The following is a 20,930-nucleotide window of genomic DNA, read 5'->3' as shown; positions in this document are numbered from 1 at the left end:
GCTTCACCCCCCGCCCAGTGCCCCTCTGGTGTCGGTGCAGTTCTCATGGGGTCAACGTGAGGGTCAGGAGTCAGTGCCTGTGAGACACTAGTACAGATCTGAGCACACACGGTGCAGGTCACGCTGGCTTGTTATACTGTCATCACAGGAACGTCCCAAACCGATGAATCTGAATCCGGTGACCTTTGAAAGTGAAGGAACCTGGGCACCTTTGTTTGGTGGTGGGTGCCGTTGGAGCCAGTGCCCCAAAGAAAGGACTATGATCAGCACCTCAGGGAAGGACTCAGAAATGCGGTGTGACCATTATTACAACCAGCACTGGATTTGATAGCTCGGTTGTCTTGCTGTTCCTTACCTTGGTTAGATTTCATGAGATTAAAATACACAGACAAAAGTGGACTTTTGATTTGTTTTTTTATTTTTCATGTCTCTTATGAAAATCAAAGGATAGGATTCAAGTGGCAAAGCTGGTGGCCCCAGGGTGGGTGGCAGGGAGGGTGGGGGCCGTGGTTTGGGTGGAGGTGCTGAGGGAGGAGAAGGGAGCTGCCCGCTGTGTGCCCTCAGGAGGCACGAGGACTCGGGGGCAGGAGGACCTGAGGAGGTTGTGGGGACAGTGGTGAGAGAGGCTCCCCTGGGCCAGCCCTGGGCCCTGCCCCTGAGTAATGGTAGAATTCCCTGTTATGGAGTCAAACTGTCTGCTTGCCCAGTGGTTTGAAAAGCCCTTACACAATAATGGCACACAGAAGAATACACATGTGAACTGAAATAACCCAAACCCAGAAAGGAAGCCCAGCTAGATCCTCAGCAGACACTTTTAGAGACAAGAGATGATGAAGGAAAGGTGACCCCTTTGTGGTGCCCTCTGTCACGAGCTCTTCCCATGGCCGCAGACGGCTGTTCTTCTACACACACAGAAGGAGATGATGAAAAAGTAGACCAAGCTCTTGAGGAGGAGAAGGAGGTAGGTGTAGCAGGCAAAGGTGTTCGTGAGCTGCAGCTGCAGGGAATCTAGGAGAAGACATCTTGGTTAGTTTCACTTGTTCTTTTGAGAGGCTAAAACACAGTGATGGGGGAACGCATCACAGAAGTATCAATGAGATTCGTATGAGGGGTACAAATCAGGGAAATCTGCTGGTGTTCACAGTGGGGTGGTTGGGGGCTTAGTCAAGAGAACATTGCACAAAGTGGAATAAACATTTTAATCCAAATTCTCTGAAACTTTAGGATCTCGTGCCTCAGTCACCTGTATTTTCTTTAACATCTCTCACGGTGGCTAGGATGTTATTAGGTAATGACACTTCCTCTCCTTTCAAGTTTTCGAAGACATATGATGTGAAGAAATAATTAACAACAGTGATGACGGGCCTGACTTGGCTACTGAATGGACCACAAGGCTGAGTCCGTTCCTGGGGAAATTTCCCTTTTCCACGCTTCATCTTCATAGAGTCAGAATTCCAGAATCACCAGCACTTGGTGTGGAAAGGGATCTCAGGAGGTGATGTGCTCAGAGCTCATTGCCCTCAGTCAGCTCAGGTGTTAGGTGAGTTCCAGGCCCCCTGATAGGGGGAACGAAAGAAGGATCAGCAGGGCCAGAGCCAGTGCTTCTAAATTCACTTAGAACCTTCATGTAGGGAGAAAGGGCCACCAACTAGTACTGATTCTGTGCTAGCTAAATGGATACCCTATTCTACATATGTGACCTCATGTCTGCAATAACTGAGTAGGGTGTAATTGTTCCCTATTGGCGGATGATGACTGTGTTGCTCAGAAAATATAAGGAATTTACCCAGATTCATGCAACTAGTAATGAAAGAACTGGGGTTAAAGTCCAGGCTGTGATAGTGGAAGCCCACGCTTTTACACCCCTGCCCACTCTGTCTCAGGGCTTTGACCTTGGGATTCTTGCTCTATATTTATACCTTAGAGGAGGGATAGAGAACTGAGTAAGCGCATGAACCATTGATTCAAATGGGTTGGGTTGAATCCGCAGCTAGAGCTGTGTGGCTTTGTACAAGGGACTTAGTTAATTGTAGCTCACTGCCCTCATTTGTAAAGTGAGGGGAAAATATTGTATCACCTCCTAGGAGTATTATAAGCAGTAAACAGGATATGTAGGCAAGACACAGCACAACACCTTGTGTATACGAAGCTCTCAGTTAGTGTCAGTTCATGTATTAGGTACTAGCAAGGGCTAAAACTTTAAAAAAAAATCTACAAACAACTTGATACCGCGTTTCCCTAGTCATTAGAAACACAAGCCACTCAAGTGGCGGAAATCCACTGTTGAAATAATTCAGAACCTATCACTGCACCCCCTAATTTAGAGTCACGTCACACCAAAACCAGCATTTACTGTGTTAAGGTGACTCCTAGGAAATGAGGATAGATTTACTTAAACTATCACTCAGTCTATTTCTGCAGCATCCAGACATTCTGGTTTTTCTACCTTAAACCAAGGAAGTTCAAAAGTTAAATTTATCCAGAGGAAAAAAATGTGCTGCAGCATGGCATAAAGGAAAACCTAGACAAAAACTTACCACTTCCTTTTTTCACGCAGGCATGTGTAGTGACCTCTACAAGAAATAAGAGCAAGTATTAGTGAATTGTTTATATCCATTATTTGACAGTGTGCATCTCTGTGTGTGTCTCTGGATAGACAGACTGATAGAATCTGCCGAGAGAGGAGAGAATCATTAAAAATAAGATGCCTACAATCCGGGAATAGATGGTCTGGTTCAATGTAATTCAGTAGATCTAGTGCATATACTGTTTTCTGTATCTGAGGATGTTCACGTTCATGAAGGGTACATTTTTGTTTTTCTTTATTACAACTGGAGGGTAATATCCAAGACCATCTTGGTTTCCTTCTGTGTTCGCATCTCCTACACCCCAAAATGATCAGGAAATACTGTCAAAAGACAAATCGTCAGAAAAAGCAGCTGCTCTACATCTTCAGCGCCCACTGCTGACATGAAGGGATGCTCCCAAAATGGATGCATCCAATCCCAGAATCTACAACAGAATCTTATGTTTGAAGGAGTCTGGCTTAGGTAAATTTCCCATCAAAAAAAAAAAGCAGTCAAACCTTTCCAGATCACACATACCCCCAGTATCCCCAACTCATGTATGTGATTTTCTGCAGTTGTGGAGTTTGTGGACGTCAGGATAACAATATAAATGAGGCTAATAGCTAGTGAGTGATTATTGCTGTGCCAGGTACTTGCTTAAATGCTTCATATGCATTATCTCCTTTAACTCCCCAGTGACACTGGAGTGAGTTGTATTTGGGGGTATTGCACGGTACAAAAGAGGAATAAAGATTAGAGGATAAGTCATATCAGTGATGACAGAGTGCATTCAAAGGATGGTCATGGGGGATTAAATGAGATAGAGTAGGTGGGAAGTACTTTGTAAAAAATAATCCATAGAAATACAGAGAAATTAATCTATAGAGAGACAACATAATCCCGCCATGGTGGACACTGAAAACATCTTCTTTTCCAGAGATCTTAATTATTCTTAACAAATGAAATATTTATTACAGGAGCTCAGCATTTCGGTTCAATTCTTTCCAGGATAGAGAGATAGACCAAATCATATTTCTAGTTAATATGAAAACCTGAGGTGAAAGTTGTATTTATCTACAATGAAAAAAAAAAAGGCAAACATTCATACAAAAACAAAATTTCTTAAAGAAAATAATAGACTGTTGGATGGAGGAAATCAGAGACACTGAGGTTGTTTGGTTTATCCTTTTCCTCCTACATTCATACAAAAACAAAATTTCTTAAAAAAAATAGTAGACTGTTGGATGGAGGAAATCAGAGACACAGAGGTGGTTTGGTTTATCCTTTTTCTCCTAGGTGTGTTTTTGTACATATGATATGGTTCTAGTTTATGATATGGTTCAGGGAGATCTTTAGTTCGTTTGCTCTAAAAAATGGCTTCAAGGTACAAGTATCCCCTATTTTTCAAAAGTTTACACCACTTCGCTTTTACGAAAGACCTACATTAGTACCTATTTTTGCTAACAGAAAGAAATCTGAAGAGGATTTTCACTTTTACGAGAAAAGGTTAAAAGCAAAAATAGCATTTAGTGTTTGTTTTGCAGCCAGCCATGATAGAGGCAGCGGGCGCTCCAGCAACGAGAACAGCATCGCCAAGGGACTACACTCAGCATTTCAGCATCAAGCTGCCATAGCTCTGAACTGTATCTGTGAGCATCTGTGCCTTATCTCCACTTACTTTGCGCATCTGTTAGCAAGATCTGTCTTAAGATGATTGCTTCTTCGCTTTATGCCTTTCATCTTAGGAAAGGTTTCATAGGAACAATCTACTTTCAGGTAGAGGGTAAACCTGTGTAGACTTTGGGGTAAATCCCAAGAAGTTAAATGTTAGTACACTCATGTTAGATGTTAAAATATACTTAAGAACTGACTTTAATATGTCTTAAAAACCTCTTTCTTTTCCTTTCAGTGAATTTATTTATTATAAGATAAATAAAAATCACTTATCACCATGCATTGATTGAGGTAAAAACAATAGCATAAAAAATTTTCATCATAAAATTTGTGTGAATATCCTAAGTTCTCTTTCTCAATCAAGAACTTGGACCAGATTACTTTTATGAGCCTTCAAGATCACTTCACTGATTTGTGCTTCCATGTTATTTTTTATCTTTCATTAAGACAACAAAAACAACAACCAACAAAAACTTCTATGAAACAGCATTAGGAATTTAGTGTAGAATGACATTGACAGAAATGCCCTCATTTGCTATGTTGCACTGAGAAGCCCATGGAAGACATTTATTTCAGAAATGAAGTGCCAAGTAAAACACATTATGAACTGGAACTTCTCCCCTTTATGATCGTCATCACCATGGAACTTATCATTTTGTTTTTCCCTGATCACTAGCAAAATCAAGACCTAATAAGACCTTTAAGCCCAAGGTTATGTTAAACTTACACTTTGCGTATTTGCTTCCCCTCTGTTTCTTAGCTGTAGAAATAGAAAATTAGGGTTGTTTTTGTAATCTTACTCTAGTTAGTTTGAGAAAAGCATATCAATAAATATGATGAATGCATGAATAAATACATCAGTGTTATGGTTTGGAAAGCAAGCATTTTCACTGACGTTATTTTATGTGCTCTTCATCGCAGCCCCAGGACAAAGCCAAGGCAAGTGCTCGGATGTAATTTGATCATTGGATGAACTCACGATCTGAGAAGATAAAGACTTGCTTCAGAAATTCAGACTGCTACACACCAAAATCTCTGCACAGTTTTGTTTTATGCTTGGTTGCCACTGCTTAAAAAGTTTTCCTAACCACAGAGAAAAGAAGTGATAACAAAATGGTTTCTTCTGATGGGCACTCTGGGTCCTTTGGTCTGTTAGGTGAACCCTCAGGTCATTAAGTCCCGAGTCCAGTGAGTTAAAGGACCACTGCCAGGGCCAAGGTACAGCCAGCCCTCTGCCCACACTGTGCGGATGTGCACAACATCTGCATCAAAGGGTCTCCTTTGGGACATCATGCCTGAATCATGAGAGACCCTGAGTGATTAGGAAAAGTGTATATTCTCTTTACTGTACTGCATCCTCCTGGGACAGTAATTCACCCGAGAGTGTTCATCCACACATCCCTCCAGGCTCGGCACGTGCTAGGGCTGCAAGAAAAGTTTCTTGAGAGGCGTTTACCAATGGCAAGAAATACATTCATTATGTAAAATGGGAGTAAGTCTGTACACTTTAGGCTCACCCAATCTTCAATTACAAAATTTTAGCTTAAGTGGTAGGTAAAACACAAACCTCAGAAACCTAAGACCATAATAAACATGCAGCAGGAATTATTCTACATTTTGTTGAGCCATGATCTGGCTTCCTCATACGAACACCATTTTGTCATTTAATTACTCATTATTTCTGGGTTATACTTTGAGTAAAGTAAGAGTGAAGTGAGAGGAACTCTGCTTGCTGAGTGGAACCTTCTTGAAAGATGTGTGATTGTTCTTATTTCCTGATCAAGTAAGGTCATCAAAAATGGAATCTCTCTTTGTGCATTTATTGTGTGCTAAATTGATAGGTACTTTGACATGCGTTGTTTCATTTAATCTATACAGCAACCCTAAAATACATCATTGTGACCTTTATATTTCAGGTGATAAAACTGAGCTGAAAAAGCTTCAGTAAATTTTTTTCTTTTTTATGCTTCAAAGCCAATACAATTTTAATTTTGTGGGGAAATAACAGGACATTTATGCTACCATTAAATGTAACAACATTTAACAATTTATATTTGTTTTTCATTAATGCTTGATCATCAATGTGGGGTATTTTCTTTGAAAAAAGAATTATGGGAGGTTATGTTTCTTTATAATCACATACCTTTGTTAATTGAAGGGAAAAGAATCTCTTGATCAATTCCACTTTTATTATTCTCAGTTGAAGGGAAAAGAATCTCTTGATCAATTCCTCTTTTATTATTCTCAATTGAAGGGAAAAGAATCTCTTGATCAACTCCTCTTTTATTATTCTGGTGTTTGACGATACATACGAGTTCATTATCCATTGACCTTTTAGTCACTGTCAGCCAGCTGAATTTCATGTATGTATCATTAGTCTTGATGATATTTCCCTGCTGGGATTCCAGAACTCTGTTGCCATTCTTTTCTTTCCAATAGACCTTAATGACATCAGGGAAAAACTTCTCGAGAAGGCAAAGATGTGTTCCAGCCTCATGGAGGTTTATTTCATCAATCGAAGGAAGAAATATAGTGGGCTTGGGAGACATGTCTACATCAAGGCTTCTATCTGTAGGGGATAATGGAATAGAATTGAAAAGAATTATTAGAGAAACATAAATATTGTGTGGTTTGGAACAACCTAGCTTATAGTAAAAAGCAGAAAAGCTTCCATTGAATTAGTTCTCATCATGGCCTTTCATCCACAGTAGATGTCTAGGTACTTATTATTGCTCTTATTTTCAATGGGAAGAGATGTTCAAGAGGTTATATAACCTGCCCAAAGTCACAGCTGTTCAGAAACAGAGGCTGGCTCGCACCTTGGCTTTGGTTCCTTCTCCACTTGCTAAGTTGGAATATGACTTAAAACTGCCCCATATCAATGCTTGGAACATTCAAGAACAAATTTATCTTCTTAAATCTCTTTTGTTCTATCATAGTGGAGTCTGTTTTAAGGGGGATGAGAGTGGGTGGTAGGGTTGGGGGAGAAGACCATGTAACTTTGATGGTCTCTCGACAGGTAAGAATCTTTAGTCACTTCTAAGCTATTCCCCTTTCCTATCCTGTGTTTTGTTACCACGCTCTCTTTGGCTGGTTAATACATTCTCATGTCCTGCATCTCTGTGGAACCTCATTCTTCATTTAACTGATTCTGGAATGCACCATATTTATCTTAATTCCTAAATAAATAAATGTCAGGAGGGGGTTATCATTTTAAAAGCAATATACAGTTACTTGTATTCATGGGACTCTACCTCCATCTGTATCTGACAATCTATCAAGTTGAATTTTGAGCTTCAAATGTGGGTCCCATGCTCAGTTCTGAAGTAAAGAAGTTCTCCTTGTTGATTTCTAATTTTGTACAACTTCTCAATGTCACATCTGAACCACTCCAGATTTTTGAGGAGGGCAATATTAAAGTTGCACCTCCAAAACACTGCCTTGAGTTTAGAAGTAAAACAGCAATACTTCCAATATTTCTGTTAAAATATATTATTTTTGGAAATGCTTTTATATTTACCTTACCAAGTAACGCACTTGCAGAATTTTGTTCCACTTTAGAAAATGTTCATCTAGAACGCATTTTATTTTGGAATTTCATTTGAAGTTGAAGCATGACTAAAAAGGCACCATATTTTGACTTTTATTGTCTCCCCCCAAATTTGAGTCTACCCTGTTGGGCTGCTGAACTGTTTTCAAGCTCAAATATTTCTGTGTGTACGTCTGCTGAATAAAGAGTATATATAATTAGTGTAATGCTAAAAGTTATGGCTCCCGAGTTTTCTTGCAGACATAACGTCAAGATATGTACAAAACCATCACAGTTTGCAAAGGCTGTCACTTGAATGCTGGAATGTTCTTGATTATACATTTATTGTTAATATAACAACTGAAATTATAAATGTTAGAACTCTTTCCAATTTGATCTTCAACTGAAACACTAATGCTTTACTGATATTGTCTTTTGACTAGTTTGGATTTAGTTTAATAATTCAATGGGCAATTTCTTAAGAGAAGAACTGGATTTCTCCATTGAGCAGAAAAGGGAAAATATTCTTGAGAATTTCTGCCTTTGTAGCCAAGTTCCTGATTTTTATCATAAATCAGTAAGCAAACAATGTTGATTTTTTACTCATACTGTAAATATAGTTAGTTCACAGTGTGCTTATTTTAATTTTATACATCTCAATTTTAGCACAAATAATATTTGATTGATTATAATAATGACACTAAAAATTTCTCCAACTGTATATGTACTTTGTTGATCTTGATTTACACGTTCTATTTTGTCTTGTCACATTTTTAATCAAATAACTAATTACAGCTAATTTATATTTAAATGAGAATTTCAAATTTATGACATTTCTAACTACATTTAACTGATTTTACATATCGATCATTTTCTGTATGAATTTAATTTTTTTCCTTATAAACATGAGTATGAAACTCAAACTTATTGGCTATAAATTTTAGAGGCAATAAATATTGGTGTCGAGATAATAGCAATTGAGATAAAGGATTAAGATTTATTTTCTTGTTCTATGTGCCTAAAGTGTTCATAATCTATGTTTACAAACATAGAACAACAACAGAAATGAAAAAACAGACACATTTTAATCCCATTTTTCTTGCTAAGTGAGGAAAAATTCTGCTAAAGAGAAAAAAGTATGTCTAAATTCAATCCTTTTGTGTGAGTGGACAGTAAAATAACTTTTCATTTGAGCAGTTAGAAGTACAACTGTATTCACTGGAGAATATCTGTTCTGTTAATATTATAGGCTGCAAATAACTCTATCCTGGACACAGTTCTCCTGGAATAAGTTGTAGATACACCTATCCAGCACCTATGATGAGTTAGCCAATGTGCAAAGTACTTTATTCACACTGTCTCATTCAATTCCAGCACAACCCCTGCTCGATACATACTGTTATCCCATTTATCTGTAATCTCAGATTAGGAAACTGAGGCCAGAGGATCATCTCCAAGTTCACATAAGCAGTAAGTGATGGACCTGGAGCTCCAGCTCAGCCTGATGCCAAAGCCCAGGCTCCTTGACAACACCCTTTCACCATCAGCAGAGTAATATGTCAACTCACAAAACTTACCTGTAATAGCAAACTTCAGCCTTGGGTCAAACACTTTCTTAATAATTACATACGTATGAGCACTTTGTGTAAGTCCACATGGACACAAAGCTAATTCCTGTCACAGTATGTGCACAGTGTTATCTGTGCTGTCCTTTACTATACAGATTTGTTTTAAACCACTTCTAAGGTTTCTACATTTAAATACCATCACAGCCCTGTTTTTTCTAGTTTCTTAACTATTACTCTAACTTCTTCTTCCCTCCCTCCAAAAACTTGAAAAAAATTGCATTCCTCTGATACCTACCTGTGACCAAAAGTTTTGTCCCATCGCCGAAAATTTTTATGTATTAATTCCACAGTGATTCAACCCATATCAAAAACTTTAGACTAATTTAGCTTCTCTGATTTCTTCAAATCCTAGTGGAACTATAACAGCCTGCTATTCAAGAGACCAGGGCTCTGTTCCTGGTTCTTTTTGCTCTTAACAAGTTCTGTGTCTGAGCTAATCAGGTAAACTAAAGCCTTTATTTATGTGAAAACAATGATATTAATGTAAATCAGTTCATCATCCCTACCAGTGCTGAAGTGAGACCGAAATAAAACAAGATCTGAAGAGCAATTTGATTAAAAATGCTACAGAAATGAGATTATAATTATTAATCATTATCATTTTATTAGCAATTTGTGATGATTGTGTGGCCCAATATGACATTTGAATCTCATGGGACCAAATCATGCCCTTGCCTGACGTTATCTGCTGAGGATCACCATGTTATGGTGCCATATCATCGATGCACTGGGAGTATAAACTGGGTTGGCTTAAAGACCATTTCTTCCATTTTATGGAATGGATATTGAAGTCAATGTCCATGCTTTACATCACTTTCCTCCTTCAAGACTCCTGCATTGAAGTCTTTTTCTAATTTTATGGTGGGAAAACATATCATATTTGAAAATTTGGTGTGCTTCATTTGATCAGTTAACAAAGGGTATGTATTCTACTACATGTTCCCCTACCTTCCTTTTTCTTTTTTTATTCATTTCTTTTTACTGAGATATGACTGACACATAACTCTCCTACCTTTGAGCATAAAATCTTACCCTGTGCTTCTTGCTAGATTATCAGAGGCCTTTTTCCTTCTGCTTCCCTTAGTGCTTTTGATCTTCTATTCTTATTTCATGCTCTGCCTCTATATATGTTTGCTCTGTTAGGTCTTCTCAAATAGATTTTGCAAGCAAGCGGTTTAAATAAGTGACAAATAGTTTGTGCATTATAGGTTGCTTGTTTTTTCTGCCCTAGGGGTTCATAATTAGTAAGATCTAACTCCAGTATGATATGAGGTATGGTAAAATATGTTTACTAATCCTAGTTCTGTGATATAGAAGCAAAACATGCAGGATTCAAACAGACCAAGGGTGCCAGAACATAAGGTGAGGCTTTTATTCTCAAAATTATCCCTCACAAAACAAGGGGCTGCCTATGTATCAGTGCCTGTGCAACCATTCATATTAAAAGATACTCTTCTAATACTCTGCTCTGATTAAAAAGTACTACCTGGACAAGATATCAACCTGAAAGGAACTCAGTTAAAGCTGGTTTGGGAGTATTAATATTACCTGGTAAAAATTATTTGGGATTGAAGTCTCTACAGTTTGTGCTTACCTTGCACATGTATAGAATAACAGAATAAATTTTACAAATGCTTTCTTTTTATTTTATAAGTGGGTAATTATTTCTTTGAATGAAATACCCACTGGCATCATCGTATGGGGATCACAAAACAAACAGACCCTGAGATGACTTAGTAAGTTGCTCTAAGGTAGATGTTTTAGGTGCCTGTTTAGGGTCTGAACAAAATTTTTAATGAAATGTGCGGGCAAAAAGCAATATTTCTCAACTGGTTTTGTATTGACATAATTTTTAACTTTCAGGTGTAATCCAAATAAGAAATTAAATACTACAATTGAATATTTGACTTTTGTCTATATCTCTATAAGCTTATATGTTCAAGTTGCAAAAAAAAAAAAAATATTTAAAAAAAACCACTTTTTTTACTTCCAGATATTTCTACTGCAAGATGAGAGAGCACCTTATATTCAGGCTAATAACATTTGAGATAATGCTTATTACATTTTACCACTTTTAGAAACAGGTAACAATTGGTCATAGAAACTGAGAGAATTTTTAAGTACCGACCATTTGTTCTAAAACGACCTAAGACTAGACGGTAATTAATACATAGAGCTGCACTCCTGATTTCATAAAGAATTCCAATGAGTAAATGAGTAACAATTTAAATTCTGGAGAGGAATTGATCTTTTTACCATAGACCACGTCCCAACACTTGTGGTAGGTAATTTTCATTTTTCATTTTGTTTAATCCTCACAACACCTACTCGAGACGGTTGTTGCACAGATGGAATAAGTGAGTAGAAATATATAAAACTGTTAACAGTGATGTGTCTATAAAAATTTTTAATTTTTCTTTATTTTGGTATTTTTCAATTTTTTCCCGCAATGGGCATGCATTATTTGCATAATTTTTTAAAGCACTGACCAGTGAATCAAATTTTATTTGCTAAAGGATCATCATACAGAAAGTGACAGAATCAAAGTCCATATTTTTCCCTGCACTACACACTACTAAAAATCATTTTTCAGGACACTTATGAGTTATATCTGGGTCACCTTTATTTAATTTGATTGCTATACTTTATATTGAATAGACTCAGTTGAAAAAGGGAGACCGGAATGTCGCTTTTCAATTTACAAATTCATTTGTTCATATGATCACAACCACTAAAGAGATCAAAATATATAATTCTTTCATTTTTTTCAATGCTTTATCAACTTTGTGAAAATTTTTTAAAACTTTCATTTCCGTGGATCTCATAGGGTAGGAATGTACTTGAGAGATGTTCCCCCCTCATCCAGGCAAAATTTCAACTTTAAGGCAAATGAAGAGGGAATAAATTTACTGGATTGAATTTAGAAAAAAAAAATCCACCTTAAGACATGCTTGAATATGGTTGCAAAGTTAAATATCTTGCTAATTGATACTAATCATTCTCTAACTAAATGACAAGTTGAACAATATTTGTCCAATTTTTCCATCGGTTATTTCTGGAATCAAATGAAAAAACCACCTAAGAGTCTTTGAAATTTTCCAAGACCCAATGAACCTAATGTGTCCACCACTGAGGGACTCACACTTGGTCTAACTGGCTAACTCTTGTCAATGTCCTCTGTACTAGGTCAGGCAGAGAAGGAACCAGGCAGACGCCAAGGACCTGGATGGAGTCACCGACCTCTCCAGAGACCCCACCCTGATTCGTGACCAAACAGGGATCAAATCCAAGAATTCTGGGCCAACACCAGCACTGCAGTGTGCAGTGCCTGTATTGCTTGCCTCCCTCCCCTACCTTGCTACAGAATTTAAAGAATAGTTACCTGTAACAATGAGCTGTGTTCCAGAACCAAACACTTTGACGCTCTTGCCATGTGTTAGCCCACTATCTAAAAAGCCTTTGTAGAAAGCTCCCTCTCGGCCTGCTTTAAAATTGTGCCCATATTTTTTCAATATTTGTATACATATATTTTAAAAATGGCCCTGCTAACAATAAACAAAGGTGGAACTCAAGCAAAAGCACATTAGGTACGAACGTGGTCAAGAATTGAAAAATTGAACCTGCTCTTATTGGGCATCTTGGGTTATATCTGCTCCCATCTCACCTCACGTACACTGGAGAGTATGATTCCATCTTTTCTCACCATTTTGCCTAAATCTTCTAAATATCCTCCCTTAAAGGGTTTTCATGTATAAAATCAGTTCATGCTTAGGGTATACAGTTAATGTTTCTTTAATTTCCAAAGTTGAACTAGGAATAATGTATTTGATTGTTTAATAAATTCTATTCATTACCTTTTATAGCTATTTTGTGATATATGTGTATTGAGAGGTAGGTATCTGGGTTAATTCTAAAGTAACTTCTTTCCAGAATCCAATCCTCGTTCAGTAGACCAGATGAGTTGTGGCAGGAGTATGAATTTTTAATGATGGCCTCTTAAGCTATTCATTGCTGAAAGACTGCTCCTTTCTACCTGAAAATAACCTTATGGTTTCAAGGGCATTGAAATAAAATCCTCCCCTGCTCATCAGAGAATCCTATTCAGCTTGGTATTTCTCAAGCATTTGGTACCACCTTTTCTGCACTATTTTTAAAAACTTTTATTTAATATTGGAGTATAATTGATTAAAAATGTGTGAGTTTCAGGTGTACAGCAAAGTGATTCAGTTACACATATACATGTATCTATTCTTTTTCAAATTCTTTTCGCATTTAGCTTGTTACAGAATATTGAGCAGAGTAGGTCCTTGTTGGTTATCTATTTTAAATATAATAGTGTGTATTTGGTATCTTTCACTCCCATCATGTCTGCAGAAGCAGCTCTAAGTTGTGCAATTTGCTATAATTCTTTTACCAGATTCAATATTTTTAGCAAATTTGATGCCAGTACAGAAGGAAAATTGAGTGAAATGGTGTCAAAATGAATTGCCGTTCTATAAAGATACTCTAAGAATCATATTTTGAGTATTTAATAATTGGATATTCAGTATGACTTACATGATCTTTTCTGGGAGGAGCAAGGTCCTTTCGGTGCCATGATTAGAAGCAGAGCATTATTTTCACACATGAGTATTAATACAAATTATGAACTATTACTAATTAGGTAGTCAATTACAAAATCCTTTTTAAAGGTCAGAATACAAAAACATGACGTTTAACATCACATAATGGTCCAGACCCTGCACTTTGAAATCAACAAGTCGCTATTGGGTCCCAAATTTTGCCACAGTAACTAGTCATGTGCCTTTAGGCAAGTAACTGAACTTCTCTAAACCTCAGTTTCCTTATCTATGAAATGGGAAGAAGAGGATTCCTGTTGAGGAAGGAGATAAGGCACTGAAACTACTTATCTTGGCGTCTGGTCCTCAGTAAACAGTAGGTGATATTATTATTCCCTTTAATGAGATGGTTGTGGCCATTTCATCAAAATCTTCCAGTAAACAAAGTATATGGATTTTACAGGTATTACATCAATTAAGAAAGGAAACAGTCTCATCAATGCAAGACCTCCTACCTCTCTGGCAGCCACGGGCCAAAGAATATGGGGCCCAATCAAGCCAGAATCTAGAAGACTTTTCCACTAGACTGGAAGCTGTTTGAGTGTTGGGACCTGTCCTATCTGTGTCTTGTTCACCCTTTTATCTCCAGCATCCAGCACAGAAAGTGTCCTCAATAAATGTTTGCTGAGAGAAGGAGCAAGTGAGAATATACAACCATGCAGACCCTTTTCATGGACTTTGGAGCTGAGATGGCTCACTGCGCTCACAAATCCCATGAAACTGGTCCACATCCAGGCAATGTAACAAGGGTTGTAACTGCATGAATTTCAGCTGATCTCAGCCTATGTATGAGAAGCTAGAGTAACAAGAAGTGGGATTTATCGATGTTCTATAGTCATTTACTATAAAAATTTTTTTGCACTATTGTTAAGGATGAGATGAAAACCAATAATGTCATTTTTTCAGGTTATTGGGAGAAAGGAGCAATGTGTTTATCTCAAACTACAGAGAAGAGGTAAATATTGTCTCTCATTTAAAAGCCCATCCATAGCGTTTCCCTGGTGGCACAGTGGTTAAGAATCTGCCTGCCAATGTAAGGGACACGAGTTTGATCCCTGGCCCGGGAAGATCCCACATACCACAGACCTACTGAGCCCGTGTAACACAGTTACTGAGCCCACGTGTCACAACTACTGAAGCTTGTGTGCCTAGAGCCCGTGCTCCGCAACAAGAGAAGCCACCGCAATGAGTAGCCTGTGCACCGCAACGCAGAGCAGCCCCTGCTCGCTGCAACTAGAGAAAGCCCGTGCACAGCTACAAAGACCCAACCCAGCCAAAAATAAAGACACAAAGAAATAATAAAAATTTTTTTAAACTCTATTTTTAAAAAAGCCCATCTATAAGAAAAGCATTTTGAACCAATAACTTATAGCAACGGATTACAGACATGGTCCTCAAAATACTTTAATTTCTACCCTGAGTCTATTCTTTTTTGGATAAAAAGTTGAATTTCTAAAGGTAGAATTTGAACTGCTAACAAGCAGGGAAAAGCCATTTACAAGAGAGTTTTGTTTCCATATACAGGGACCAGTAGCTGCAAAATTGCTGTTCAGATACTGAGGACAAGAATGTAGCAGTCAGATAAGGGGGAACCCTAAATTGTTTTGTTTTGTTTTTTCTAAAAAGCAACTATGAATTTTTCACTATTAAGTTAAAATAGAGAAAAGTTACTTACCAGGGAGAGTTACTATGACCTTAGTTCCTCCTCCAAATATCTTGATCCAACCTGAGCTATCACAATGGTTAGAGCGCCTACAAAAATCTCAGCCTTCTCCTAGCTTCATGACATGACCAGCAGTTAAAAAACTTTGTAGAGTCAATTTGATCTTCCTGTTCTTTCGAACGTCCCTGAACGTAGATTTCATGGCATCTGATATTTTGTAGATTTTCCTCAAATCAATTGACCCAAATGTCTGTTTTCCTCCAAGTCATAAACTTTAAAAAGCACGGATAGAAAATGAAAAGGATAAAAGCAGGAAAAGAACAGTTCAGCACCAACTGGTCAACCAACTGCTTTTCTAAATTACCAGGAAAAGTATTCAGAGGATTAAGGCTTTTTTTTATTTCCAGGTGTTCGGTTGTGTTGAAACTGCTGAGTTTGCATCAAAGAAAGTCTCTTTTGTTCTCACAAACACCAGGGCTGCTCCATTAGTGATTAGGGAATGCATTTCTGAAAGGAGGAAACGCTTCAGTAACTGAAAATGCAAATATGCCAACACAAATATACTGAGCAATGTGAACAAAGTTCTTCTTTTCTCCTAAACCGCTTTCACCATTGGGCCACGTGATTTTTAAAAAGGCAGGGTCAAATGAGAAAATAAGTCCTGTGATGACTTACTATTTTTCGTGGGATGAAAGAAGACATTTGTAGCATTCTGTCTCTTTGAAATAATAGATTCCTTATTTAAACTAAACCTTAAAAACTAAGCCTAGTTCCCTGATGAGTTGAAAGATGCCATCTTGGGATGCTGTCCTGTAATGTTATGTCACTCAACATGGATCAGAGGGAAAAGAAATTGCCAGAAGCAGCTGAGTGCTCCTCTGAATACAGATGAGCTGTCCAACTGCCAGGACCCGGACAGGGTAGGGCCTGAGTATCCCCATGCCCTCTCCAGATCCGCTTGGTTCCGGCCTCAGTCCTGTGAGCAATCATTGCCTCTGCCCTGACAATGAAAGTAAGAGGAGGCCACGGTGGGCAACTGTTCATTCACAGCAGCTCAGATGGGGGAAGACCTGGATGAAAATCACGTTTAGAAAGGGATTTTTAACGGAAAATTCAAAGGTATTATTACTTGGAGCTGTCAAATGCCCTTTGCACCTATTGTAGACATAAATGATGCCCACTCAATTCCTTTCTGATAGTTTTTCCTCTGCTTTACCTTATTCCAAGAAAATGAGGAGAGTTATAAGGTATTTTAGGAGTTGTCTATATTTCAGGATCCATGAAGGTAGTAAAATACAAAAGAGTAAGTAAAGAGTTACAAAATCCTTTATTAAATTACAAAAACTAGATGAAGAGTATAATATTTTACTAAAGGGCATAAAGTAAAACCTGAATAAACAGATATATACCATATCTGTAAAGGAAAAACTCAAGATCATAAAGATGCTAACCTTTCCTAAAAGCATGTATATAAATTGACCTCAATTCCAACCAGAATTATGATAACATTTTATTTTTTGTTCTTTGTTGTAAGATGTCGGGGTGGACTAGATAAGTTGATTTTAAATTCTAATGGGAAGAATAAATATGAGATAATTGAAAAATATTTTTAAAAACAATGGTGAAGAGACATTTAGCATAGTAGATTTTATCACTTATCACAAAGCTACTGACATAGTAGGATAAAGGTGTAAGAATAGTGAAACTTATATAACACAGAAATCCTCCAGAAGGTGATCCAAGTGTATGCTGATATTAAAATGTGATCTGGTATATATATTTTTTAATTTATTGTTTTTGGCTGCGTTGGGTCTTTGTTGCTGCACACAGGCTTTTCTCTGCTTGTGGGGAGCAGGGGCTCCTCTTCGTTGCGGTGCGCGGGCTTCTCACTGCGGTGGCTTCTCTTGTTGCGGAGCACGGGCTCTAGGCGCGTGGGTTTCAGTAGTTGTGGCGTGCGGGCTCTAGAGCGCGGGCTCTAGAGCGCAGGGTCAGTAGTTGTGGCTCACGGGCTTAGTTGCTCCGCGGTATGTGGGATCTTCCCGGACCAGGGCCTGAACCCGTGTCCCCTGCAATGGCAGGCGGATTCCCAACCATTGCGCCACCAGGGAAGCCCCAGTGATCTGGTATTTTTTAATAATAGGGAAATAATAGATTATTTTTTTAAAAACTTTGGACTATTGTTTACCCTGTTGGAAAAAGCAAAAATAGCTCTCTACCTCATACCATATAAATTGGGTTCCAAGTAGATAAATATCCAAGTGAAAAAGAATCTAGAGATGTGAGCTGGAAAGAAGTAGGGGACTAATTGGGTCTGTTGTGTAGGGGAGCTTGGAAAGGGAAGAGGATTAAGAAGCACCTTTACTTAATACTTAATGTTTCAGAGGAGAAAGTTGGAGAACGTTTATTTTTTTCCAGTATTTTCAAATAAACATTTTTTTTTTTTTTTTTTTTTTTTTTGCGGTACGCGGGCCTCTCACTGTTGTGGCCTCTCCCGTTGCGGAGCACAGGCTCCGGACGCGCAGGCTCAGCGGCCATGGCTCATGGGCCCAGCCGCTCCACGGCATGTGGGATCCTCCCAGACTGGGGCACGAACCCGTGTCCCCTGCATCGGCAGGCGGACTCTCAACCACTGCGCCACCAGGGAAGCCCACAAATAAACATTTTTTGAAAAGAATAAATGGTGGTGACTTACTGAAGGCTTTAGTGACATGATCAGAAGGTAACGTAAGAGCAGAAAGGTGGGTTGGTCAGGGGAGCAATGCTGGTGAAGCAGACACGTTTCAGAGATAGTCGCCATGAGCCACTGAGAAGCATCTGAGGACCCAGCTTATTGCAGTGACAGTGGGGATGGATGGAAGGGCAGGTGCAATAAATATTAACAGGTTTATCAGAGCTTCTAAAGAATTCAAATGGGAGAAATCAAATTACCATTAAGGAGGTTGAAAGTGAAGAAAAAGACGTTTTAAAACCAGAAAGATCAGGTTCCAATCCTAGATCCTCTGCTCCTGGTGACGTGTCCTTGGGCACATCTCAGAGTGTCGGTTACCTCATCTTTAAAAGGGAGGCGATAATATCTGTTTCTCAGGACTTTTGTAAAGTTCACATGAGATAACTTATCTAGAAAAGATGATGCAAAAGTTCAGGAACAGAGAATTCATTTTCTTGGAAAGAATGGAAAAATCTTAGTGTTGTCTACAAAATTATTTTTCTCGTAATCCTGCTTTACGTAACACATGCAAACACACACACCCCTCACTCACCGCATTCTAAGGTGACCAACAAAGGCAACTTAAATTCTTCTTCAGTATGAGGAATGACTACAGAAATAACAAGCAAGTCAAGTGAACTAAAGCACAAGTTTCAAAAGGATTCCTTGAAGTTTTGCATTGCTTTTTCAGGTGTGATGATGATTTCATAGTTGACCAAATACAACAAAATTTGGCAGATCATCAGAAGTTATGAATCTCACAATTATTGTTAGGATTATGTGGCCATTTCTGTGCTGGGTTTGCTGATTACCGTGCACGTGTCAGCTGGAAAATAAGAGTTTCTACACTTGCACCAAGTCAGAGAGACAGACGAGTGGGAGTTCTCTGCCTCAGAGCCGAGAGTTTTGGTTTTGGGCTTTGTCTTGACAGCCAGTTCTGTTCTCAGACAGCACACCATAGGCTCTGGCCTGGTTTGTGGTTTCCTTTCTACCAGATGAATCTACAGTTCCCAGGGTCTCCTGTCTCCTCCTTTCAGATCTCATACAACAGGAAATACCTAAAGAACTGTCAGGTTTCCTCACTTCTTTTCTCTAAATACCAAAGAAAGCCAAAGATGTGGAAGGTCGAGAAAACACCATCTGTTTTTACCAAGTATTCTTGCGTGGTGTGAAATGACACACAGACCTTTGCTGTTTACTGAGATAGGAAAGTTTGGGGGAAAGACAATGCAAATTGTGCAGATTGGGGTGAAGGAATGGAATTGGAATCAATAATTTTATTCTGGCGACTTATTAGAAATCCAAGAAGAGAGGTATTTAGCTGTATTGTAAGGGTGTAGATTTTGTTGTTATTGCTGTTCTTCATGTTATTTTCGAGTCTGGCTGGTAAGAACCGCAAAAAGCAGATCAGGGCTACCAAACTTGGAACCAAGTGCACGACCATCCGGTTAGGATTGGTCCCGGGTTTCAGACTGAAGAGCAGGAAATTAAGGGCTTGGTTGGGCAGGTCCTTCCGTAAGTGGCAAAGAATTTACAAACGTATTTGTGAAGAAAGCAATCCCCGTGTTTGATGTGTATGCCAGGAAAATTATTCCAATCATCGAGGATTTCACAACAGATAGGAAGCTACAGAAATGAAGGGGGACTGGTAATAGGATAATAGGGTAGCCATAGGAAAACAACAGGGAGGTAGACAGAGCTGGGAGTCCATCCCCTGCTGACCTTTATCCCTTCTAAACAGTGTGGCAGTCACATAATTTACCTACAGATCAAACTCAGTTGGGTTCTGGGGACATCACTTATGAAGGCAAGCCATCCTTGTCACAGCTCCCTTTGAGAGAAATGTAATTGCACTAAAAGGAGTCCAACGCTAACCACAAGAGAGGCGAGAAAAGGCACTGGAATGAGAATCTGAAACGCAGGTGTGCCCTACCTCTGTGGTTAACTGGCTTTGCAAAAAGCCGCTTGCCATCTCTGGGGCCCAGCTTCCTCATCTGAAGTGTGGGCATTGGACTAAATTTGTCCTAAAGGCCCTTCCTGTTCCAACAACTATGAAGCCATGATTGAGAGGATTGAAGAGTCTATCGTGGTTGCCCGAGTGTGATGGGGGTTGAGAGTTAGTAATAGAGAAGGTTTTCTTCCAGGTCCCTTCTGACTCTGTGACACTGTGAGATCCCAGCAGGCACAGTAGTAGGTGGCTTCGTCGGACTTGACAACGTTATTGATTATCAGGTAAATGATTCCACCCTCTTTCTTATCTGTGTCCAAGTTGGAATTAGGTTCATCCCGCTTGTAACTGTCAGCTGAGCCATAAAGGATTCGCTTCAGGGGCTCCCCTTCTTTCTCTTCATATCAGTGCACAATGGCATTCTCCAGGGGAACCCCAGACAGTTTGCAACTTACGTGCACTGTTCTGTCTAGTCTTCGGGGAGAGGAGAGTTGATCCTGAGAAATTCTCATGTTGGTGTCTCCATCTGAAAAGCAAGGGGGACAACCAGAGGCACTTCAAAAGGCTGACGCTGGTCACAAAAACAATGGAAAGA

The 20,930-nt window shown here is 38.9% G+C and overlaps 1 protein-coding gene across 1 annotated transcript in view; it reads right to left on the bottom strand.

The window, feature by feature from the left end:
- Nucleotides 1–865: 865 nt before the first annotated feature.
- LOC136128408 (T-cell receptor gamma chain C region C10.5) overlaps nucleotides 866–20,930 on the bottom strand; it is a 41,194-nt gene continuing 21,129 nt past the window's right edge. The window contains exons 3-6 of the mRNA XM_065884241.1: nucleotides 12,781–12,855; nucleotides 6,483–6,810; nucleotides 2,538–2,575; nucleotides 866–1,008 (exon numbers count right to left, since the gene is read on the bottom strand). Coding sequence (XP_065740313.1) covers nucleotides 866–1,008; nucleotides 2,538–2,575; nucleotides 6,483–6,810; nucleotides 12,781–12,855 — 584 coding nt within the window. The remainder of the gene's footprint in view (nucleotides 1,009–2,537; nucleotides 2,576–6,482; nucleotides 6,811–12,780; nucleotides 12,856–20,930) is intronic.

Source organism: Phocoena phocoena, chromosome 9 (genome assembly GCF_963924675.1).
Source record: "Phocoena phocoena chromosome 9, mPhoPho1.1, whole genome shotgun sequence".
Classification (NCBI taxonomy): Eukaryota; Metazoa; Chordata; class Mammalia; order Artiodactyla; family Phocoenidae; genus Phocoena; species Phocoena phocoena.
Note: the sequence above shows the minus strand (reverse complement) of the source record. Positions and strands in the feature narration are given on the sequence as shown.